General features: G+C 34.7%; 1 protein-coding gene across 1 annotated transcript in view; it reads right to left on the bottom strand.

The window, feature by feature from the left end:
* Nucleotides 1-4,816: 4,816 nt before the first annotated feature.
* Nucleotides 4,817-10,218, bottom strand: part of SUSD5 (sushi domain containing 5) — a 449,691-nt gene continuing 444,289 nt past the window's right edge. The window contains exon 7 of the mRNA XM_044065707.1: nucleotides 4,817-7,847. Within this exon, the coding sequence (XP_043921642.1) occupies nucleotides 6,643-7,847 (1,205 nt within the window). The 3' untranslated portion in view covers nucleotides 4,817-6,642. The remainder of the gene's footprint in view (nucleotides 7,848-10,218) is intronic.

Here is a 10,218-nt window from a genome sequence, read left to right as displayed (position 1 = left end):
ATGGATCCCATTCCTAAGTCAAAGTAAGATTAAAGTTCATGAAATTACTATTTTGTCAATCTTTGATGTCAGCCAAAAGTGCTCTTCTCGGCACATGCAATGTGCCCAGTAATGACTCCTTCTGCAATTCGTATGGGGTTACATGTATTTGTAGCATATCTAAATATGATTTTAGATTCTTTTTTTTTATAAGACCCATTGCTCCTACAACTATTGGAACTGTCTGAGTCTCTTTCTTCTATAATGCTCTCATTTCTGCCTGCAAATCCTGATATTTTATGACTTTGTGTGTCACTGTATGCAAGACAGTGTAGTCACTGGGTATGGCGATTTCAATGATCAATGCTACTTTTACCTTCTTTTCTTGGACCACGATTTCTTTTTTTTAGCATCTATTTTTTGAACTGCTGGTGATGGATGATCCCATGTGATGTAAACTTCTTCATTTTATATGATGTTTTGTGGCTCATGTCGCCAGTGTTTTACAGCCACTTCAGTACCATAATGCTTGCACAATCCCCAGTGCAACAGCCTTGCCATACTTATTATGCCTTTCAGTATACAGTCCTTCAGCCATTAGTGTGTCACAACCAGCAGCGAGGTGTGCAACTGTTTCCAGTTTGGTTTTACAAAACATACATTTGTCTGTTTCTCCCACATGTTCAATGGACTTTGTAAACCATGTATGCAGCACACTGTCTTGGGCCACCAATATTAACCTTTCATCTCTTGGTTTGAATTCACCTCTCCTCAACCATTCCTGCATTCATTCCTGATCAACATGAGGTTGATCCCGGAGTTTTGTATACTTGTAACTATATTTATGCTTTTTCCACATTTCTTGCCTTCTCATCTGGTCCTTCACCTTATTATCTTTCTTTTGTTTTTTGGCACATTCAGTTGCTGCCTGATCTTTATCTACTTCTGGTTTGATTTCCATTCCTGCTTGACGCTGATATGCTTCTGCTAGATTAAGCAGAGAAGTCATCTTAGATTTATTCTCCTCATATTTCAAAACTTTCACTATGTTTGGGTCTTGTGAGGTCAGCAGATATGTGTGGAGTCCGACCATTGCAGATCTATACATATAATCAATTTCAAGGAGGCCCATCCCTCCTTTGGTACGGGGAATATATAATCTTTGTATGCACTGATTTTTATAAATCATTTGGTGAGCATGAAGCGTCCTTCTTGTTTTACTGTCTAATCTATCCAACACATTTTGGAGCCAGTCAATCACTCCAAAACTGTAAGCTAGGACAGGAATAGCAAATTGGTTTATAGCTTGGATTTTACTCCTAGATGTCAGTGCTGTTTTTGGGAGTAAAGTCTTCTGAAGTATTCATGATTTTTATTCGCATTTGTTCATGTTTTATTGTTGATCCTTCATCATTTCCCAAATATTTATACACGCCTTCTTGCTCAAGTTCTTTTATATCATGTTCTTGTCCCAAACTGATGTTTTCCTGGTGTTGCAGTTTTCCTGCTTTAAAGGTTGCTTTTGCACATTTATCAAGACAAAATTACATTCTTATATCATCTGAAAAAGTTTTGACAACTTGCAGTTGTGCCTTCAGTTCTTCACCTGATGAACTGTACAGTTTTAAATTGACAAAGAGAAAATGAAAAATCCAGGAGACAAATTATAGCCATGGCCTAAGCTATTAAGTAGACAGCTTAATAGGTTAAGGGCAAGGCAGAATAGCAGCAGTGACAAAGAGTCACCCTGGAATACCCCCCTCTGAATTTTTATCCCTGGGATAATAATTTCTCCTTTATCATGGCTTAATTGCAAAGTGGTCTGCCACTGTTTCATGGTCACTGTAATGTAGCTGATCAGTATAGGGTGTATCTTATACATTATTAAGCACTCTTTTATCCATGAATATGGGATAGTATCAAATGCTTTTTGTAGTCACTTCATATCATGCTTAGATTCTTCCCCTTTTTACAATTCTCCACTATGACTTTATTTAACAACAAATGATCCTTTGTTCCATATGACTTTCTTTTATTGCCCTTGTGTTCTACTGCCATAATTGAATTTTCATCTAAATGACTATAAACTCTGTTAGCATCATTTCCCATCTATAGTTTATACATTGTCAGAAGGCAGGTTATTATAATTTTTAGCTTAGCTTGCAGGTTCACTGTTAAGTAGGAGCATTGTTTTTTCTGTTGTTAACCAGCTTGGTGTCTGTTCAGGGTGCACATATTAATAGTTCTTACTCATGGCTAAATCTTCGGGCAAAGATGTTAATACTTTCAGCCAAAAGTTAGGTACTGCATCTGGGCCTGGAGCTTTCCAGTTAGAGGTTTTTATTAACTTTGTTTCAATCTCTCTGGCTGTTACTTCATCCCATTTCATATCCTGTACCTTTAAACCTCTTATTGTTTCTTTAACTTCTTCTAATCATTTAGCATCACTGTTATGTTCCACAGGATCATCATAGATACTTCTCCAAAATATATCTATTTCTTCTTTTTTTTGGTGGTCTTTCAATTCCTTTTACCTTATTTCCCAATTCTCTATAAAACTTTCTTTGAGTCATCAATAAATTGTTTATTTTGTACATTTCCTTTATATTTATCTGTGCATCTTCTAGGTTTTTCTGCCTGTGCCAAAATTTTTAGTTTATTTGCAATAGTGCATGATAGATCCTGTCTGTTCTAATACCGTGCATTGCCTTAATCACATCTATCTTTCTTAGTATTTTTGTTGATCTATTCCCTCTTCTACAATCTTCTAACAGTAACACTTCTTGTCTTAACTGCTTTATAGTTTTCTCTATTCGATACTTTCATGATGGCATTCAATTTTTTCCTGTGTTTTTGTAGTAGAACTTTATCAGTTATTAATTTAGCTGCACAGTAATATATCCTGCTTACTTTTGTTATATCACATGGATGTGTATGAATAGTCCTAATTACTGTGTTCATTTGTTTCATCAGACTTCTGACTTTTGGGGTATTATTAACCTTCTGCAGTCTATTTCTTCCTCTATTTCTTTCCTCTATGAAGGACTTTTGATGATTGTAGAGGACATTAGCTTAAAATCAAATGTACATTTCTTAAAACATTTGGGGAGATGTACCTTTTAAGCATGTGTTGGTTGGTGGAGGTGCAATAGTATGAAGCTGCAATATAAAGCAATGTCTGGCTAGTTGCTTAGTTTTCAAGAAATGCAAACAAGTCTTATACTTTGGGTCTAGTAGCTTGCAGGACTACTTTGCTTGAAAACAGTAGAATCTCTCCTCAGACAGAAGTAAAGAGATGAGTGTGTGAGAACCAAACAAGTTAACTATGTTTCATATCTGTTATGTATAATAGAGTAATGAACCAAACACAATGTAAATGCTGCAAGTGGTTCACAGTCTGGATGTAACACAAGGAGTTCCTTGTTCATCATTAATATTATTCTAATAGAATCTTTGCCAGATAGCATAAATGCTGTATGAAAAAGGTTTACTATAAATAATCCCATTTCATTGACATATAATTTGATAATTTGATCCCAAAGCATCTAAAACTTGAGAGGTTTCTACTTAAAACAGCAACACTCCCAAGGCTGTGAAACACAAAAACATTTTTTGCAGGGGACAAGCCCTGAGCTTAACCTTCCCTTGAGCTACACATATGCATATACGCATGCATATATATATATATATATATATATATATATATATATATATATATATATATATATATATATATATATATACTAAGTCTAAAATTGTACAAACTTGAAGGAGACAGGAGTACAAAGACAACACTCACCTTCTTGCTCTGCCAGTGATCTTTTAGTTACGACATTCTGGATATCAATAAACTGTTTGCCGACCAACAATATGTTTCTTCATGAAAACTTAATGCGAATGTATGTTTTACTTAATTTACATTTGTGCTTCCTCACTGCACAGTGTTTGATTCTAAAGATATTGTTATAAGTGAAATGTGCAGAAACATTCTAAAATGTCTGGACAAATTTTAAAAAAGTGCAAGCAATAGCCCAAAGATTAGTATGTTACTTGTACTACTAACTTTTAGTATAATACACTGATTCTTGTGTTATATCGACTTGTTTAATGTAGAATATATGCATTCAAGTAACTCTTTGGTTAGCTGTTAATGAGTTATTACAAGTTGTACAGCATCCATTAACAGCATTAGCAGGATTTTTAAAGAGACTTTATTACTTAGAAACCTTTCATAACATAGAATGACATTCTATTCTATAAGCAAAACATTTACAAGAAATAAAATATCTTTGTATGTTAGTCTAAAATACTTTATCATTCACATTTAAACTTCATAATGTGAGGGAAATTAAACAGAAGCAAACCAGTAAAATCATTATGCCCCAAAGTATGAATCTCTGCACAATGTGCACAAAAGCATGCTAGCTCTTTACTACAGTAGATTGTTTCTTAACTCCTGTGACCGCTTACAACTAATGTCAGAAAAAAAATAACAGCAGAATTTCTGTAAGCTTTAATTTTTAATATGTTGAAGCTTTTCATCTTTTTGTAAGCTAAACACACCTGTAATGTTCCAGGAAACCTGGCAGGATTGTAAACACCTGGCTAGAGCTATTAAAATGCATGCTGATGTTACTGAGTTTTACAATGTGGCAATATTTAGATTTATTGCTGCAGCAAATGTCAGGCCCAACATCAGAAGAGTAATTCTAAGGCATACATATTTTAAGTCTCCTTACATAGCTCAGTAGAAAGTGATGAAGTCCAAAATGATTATGGCCCAAGACTAGAGGAAATTATAAGCCACAATCTGGATATCTCTAAAAATCAGGGACAGTTGAAATGTATTTTAAAGTAGCCTTCTGTATTGCATTTGGCACCAGCTACGAATAATCTTTTTCCATCCAGGAAGAAATAAAACCATATGACACGCAAATCAGTTAAATCATCAACAGATAATGGTTCTGGATTCATGTCAGCTCATCAAAAGCCAGTTCTGTCAAATATGATTTAATAAAAAAACACACAAATTGACTAACTTTTCAATGTGGTCTAGCTTTATGTGATAGGGAGACTCATACAACCCCTATTTAGGGCTCTGTACCCTGGACTTAAGATAATCAACTTTGACATTGCTACAGCTCATGGCAAGGACAAATCTAATGCCTCACAGAAATTTTTTGATGAATGCTCATTTTAGCCAAGTCCTGTTTTTCATGCATTCGGCCTTCACACAAACTGCATGCTTTAAGTGGTTGCAGGTTGTTTCACTGAAATGAGATTCATTAAAATATGCTTAGTGAAACTAATCCAGCAATAGAGTCTCCTCAAAAGAAGACTAGTTTCTAAAAGCACAAAATATGCCGTATTTTCTCTGGAGAGCACTGCTCCTGTAGCCAGCAATTTATATACCCACCTGTGAGGTCAAAAAGTCACTAGCCCATTTACAAAATCTCATATGCACAAACATACATTCACACACAGGAACTATATGATTTTCATCACTTTCATAGCAGTCTTCCTCCTGTTAACAAAAGCAGTCCAGTTATTTGAAGAGACAGATTTTGCTGTGTCCCCTTGGCTGCATTGAAGATTGGTGAATCTCATTTCCTGAAGATGGCTGAGTCTAATACAGATAACCTCCTTCATTAAACCACATTTTTTGCATATGAGAATGCCAATATCCCCAGCTATTTTTAATCAGTCATTTGGTCTGCCGTATGAGACTTTAATAAGTTTGTTGTCCTGCATAGCCTCTGTAGGGTTCTACTTAAGCAGTGTGAATGTCACAAAGTTGAATGACAGTTATGATGCATCAATGACAAAATCTCAAAAGAGCTTCTCTCAGTGAGGCATTAACTCTTTGTGTCCTACAGGATGCTATTACTCATCTTTTAATTAAACAGCAAATACTGAAACACTTCAGGGTAAAAACAGAGATTCTTAGAGCTAGTTTGTGACATTTTACAGCATAAGTACTATTCCGTCCTTTAATATTCATGCATTCTAACAGTACCCTTCCAGCAGTATAAATAATTAAAACACAAGCCTCACTTTCAGAAATATGTTGAGCCATCACAGGTATCAGCCACCCCTAGGTGCATTTTATATTAAATATGGTTTAGCACCTCAAGTCAAAATAGCAGTCTATTGCACTTAAAGCAAACTTTTAAACAAAACTAAATTTTAACAAGATGAACTATTTTCTGACTTTACTTTTTTCTAAAATGCTTAACATTTTTTTTTTTGCAATTTGTAAAAATGTAATGAAATTTCTTTATCTTGCTTTCATTTCAGACCAGGTATTGCTTGAGAAAATCAAGGACACACATTTTAGAAATCATAATTAAGAGCATTTAGTGTCTTGCATTGTATGAAAGTCGTTATCAGTACCACTCTGTCAAGCACGCATCCATAATATGGAATCAACAACTACACTACAATTCACAGGCAAAATGTCAATCAGTGATGTCTCTGGATAATATGAAACCAGGTTAAACAGCACTAAACACACAGTAATGCTTAATGTGTTCCTTAATATAAGAGCCTTACTCAGTTCTATATTGTTTATCAGCTTCTTCTATTTTTATATAGTTTTCAGTGGGCAGCAGGATTTTACAATCAAAATTATTTGTAGCCTGTATGAAAAAATACATATGTAGATTAGACTTTTTGCATTTCAATTTGTTGCTGATGTCTAGTTTGACCTTTGCCATTCATTTTGTATGTAGAGCTTTTCTGCTGACGCTTTTTGTAGTACCATACAATCAGTGCTGTGGCCAGTATTAACAAGCATAAGACAATCACAATAATTGTGACAAGTGTGCCTTTACTTGAGCTTGGGCAGCCGTCTCCTACACAGGGTTCGGTAGTGGGAAGAAGCTTTGCTTCAGTACCATCTGTTAGATTCTCTCCTTCACTGTGTTCTGCATACTCTATTTCTGTAAAAACATCTGGAAGCTCAGTGGATATTTCTAAGGTGGGCTGAGTCTGAAAGGTTATATCATCCTCAATTTTGGGAGGAAGTGGAACCTGCTCCACTGGAATACCTGTGCCAGTTGTTTCCGGAACAGCAGAGGGCACCGCTGATGTTTCTGTTAAATAATGATGTGGTTTTGTAGAGCCTTCAATCACTCCCACTAATGGTGTTGTTATTAGGTACTGGAATATATCCTCAACTGCTTGGCTAACACTCACATTTTCTGGTGCTGTAGTTGGAGTGGATTCCATAGGAATCTCTCGGCTTCCATACTCACTAAATCTTGTTGGAACAGCATCAATCTGGGTGAACTCTACTGAAGGGTGTGGACTTGTCTCATCTCCCCTTCCAGCATCAACTTGGTTGGCCTGATCAGTTGTGAAGGAGGCATCCTCTTCTGTTTCCATTGATCCATCTGTTTTCTCATTTTCTTCCAAATCTTGTGGTACAGGGTAACCATCTAACCAAGACTCATCAGTACTGACTGAGGTTTCCTTTTTAAATGTGGTGTCATTATAAAAATGAAAAGGCTCAATAGGAAAATCTTTAGTGTCATCAACTGTTTTGGTACCTAAATCAGAGTAATCATGTTTTACTCCAATATGATTGTCACCATCAGGTGTCTGATCCTTTTCCTGGAAGGCCTCTGAAGGAAACCAAAACAAATGTTTCTTAAGGAGCAAGGAGAGGGGAGATTCTGTTCTTACTTGTGGACTCTGTTTATCAGTCTCACTTGTATCAGTGTCAGTTTTATCTACCTTTGCTTCAGCCTTTTCCTGTTCTTTACTATTGGAATTAGCAAGTTCAGCATCCTCTTCCGATCCTGGAAATGATATGGTTGATTCATCTGTGAATTTGTCCTCATAGTCAACTTGTACTTCAGATCCATCTGAGAGGAAAAAAAACACAACTGTTTTAAACATGTAACTTTTAGGAAAAGAAGGAAAACTTATATATTGCAAGGAAGCTGTGTGCCATATCTAGCAATCCTGGAAATGGAAAATAACAGTGCCATATAAGTGCATGAATAAAAAAAAAACAACTCTAATAGTGGTTAGCAGTCAATGACTTTGATAGAGAAACACTACAACTGACCTAAAGAACATATATGTGAATCTGCCAAATGTAGCTATGAGCTATAGGATGATTTTTAAGTATTCAATTTACTAAATTGTTAAAATAACCAGTAAATTACTTTATCTCACTGGGAATTAGGAACTCCAGATAAAGGTTTGCTACTTGGCATAAAGGATCTTTCACACACAGACTGTGAAACCTTATTTGGGAAAGCAGAACATATTTTAAGCAGTAGGAAGTTGTACGTGTTATAATCAAGGAGCTCTGTACATAAAGGTCAGACTTAAAATATGTGAAGCATAAATGTTCCAGAGACATAAATGTACATTCCTAAGCTGAGATCTATGTTGTAATTATGTGCAATATTTTCATGCGTAAATAGCAGGGGCGTAGTATAGTTCAAAGTCCTGTATGAAGAGCTTTTCAAATAGGCGCACTAGTGCTTCAGACTATATCTTAAAATTTTAGTTATCACATTCAGCAATACCATTAAGTTGCTAAAATAATGAGAACACTTATAAGCCATAATAAGAGTTCAACAGAAATATCTTGAGGTTTGTATTGATATTATCTTTACTATAGTTTTAGTTTAAAATTGTTGTGAGTTCACTTTATATGTACAAAAGGAATTTTACTTACCATCCAAATATTAATTTTGCAAGAGGGTCAAAAACTTCGTTTTAAGGGAAAAAATAACTAACAACAAAAAAATTACATCAGCCACAATACATTGGGAAAATGTGTAGAATATTGATATCACTCACATATCTGTGTATTTACAAAGAGCTACAAAGGAGTGTAGATTTGGTTGAAAACATTTAACCTCAAATTGCAGTATAACATTATTATGACAGACAGCAGCAAGAACATTTTTAACTGTAAACTGAAAAGTAAATTTTGTGCGGATCATCCAATACCTACTAAAAGAGAGATTTGCTTAATATTAGTACAAGAAAGTGTTGCTCGCATCCATATGGTATATACTGCATATGTACGTGGATATATATATATATATATATATATATATATATATATATATATATATATATATATAGGGTCTTTATTAGATAAACCAAACACTTAAAAAAGTGAACGGTGATTAATTGATCCTATGTAAGCAAAAGCTTACAATGCCAAACTGTCAGAACAGCAATTTTTTTTCCAAGGGAAAAAATCGCTGTTCCAACAAAAAAAAAAAAAAGAAAGAAAACACTTTAAACGCCCCATACATACCCCCCTACTTAAATATACCAACTCTGAGACTGCAGTACAGTGCTGAAAACGCCAAAGTAATGAAGCGGCCAAGCAAATTCTTTCCCAGGGAAAGCCGCTTCGATATTTTGCCTTTTCAGTCTTTTAAGTTCGACCAAGATGTGTTCGAAAGAATGCATCTTCGGTCTTCTAATAGGAACCCTATATATATATATATATATATATATATATATATATATATATATATATATATATATATATATATATATATATATATATATATATATATATATATATATATATATATATATAGTGCATATCACACATTCTGAAATTCAGGTAATGTACAAAATACATATCTCACAATTAAAAGTGAAGTGTGCTGCTGTCCCAGACACATACCCACACCTGTTCTTCCTAAGATCAGCTTAAACAGCAAACAATAAATAGAGTGGAAAGCTTCCTTCAATTGCTTGATTGGCTTACCTCTGAATAAACAATTGAACAAAATTACAGAAAAAAATCTTAGCTTATCATTGTAACTGGAGAGAATCATTTGCTTAAAATTATTTCTTTGTAAGGGTTAGCAGCAGATGTCTCTGTGTGATAGCTAACCACCCCTCTATTTAACCAAAATTTAACCAAGGAGTCTAGCTACATGAATAGTGGAAGAACATCTTTGAGAGGTACTAAAGTTCTGACTTTTATTTTTTTCCCTTTTTGAATTCTTTTAATATACTTAAAAATGAAGTTTGTCTTATTACCCCTACTAAATAATTTGTACCACATCTTGATCAGCTGTGCACATGTACACATTGGCTGATGCTGCACTCTGTCTGTTATCTAGTTTGCCGTCTTCCCACTTCCATTCCCAGCCAACTCTGGAAGTTGTACCTTTATGCCTCCATAAAACCTGCCCAAAATTTCAAGGTTAATGTTCTTCCAATTTGTGACTTGCGCATATTAATACA

The sequence above is a fragment of the Protopterus annectens genome, chromosome 3.part0 (genome assembly GCF_019279795.1).
Source record: "Protopterus annectens isolate FY-2018-M chromosome 3.part0, PAN1.0, whole genome shotgun sequence".
NCBI lineage: Eukaryota > Metazoa > Chordata > Ceratodontiformes > Protopteridae > Protopterus > Protopterus annectens.
This window is presented reverse-complemented; position numbering and strand designations above follow the sequence as displayed.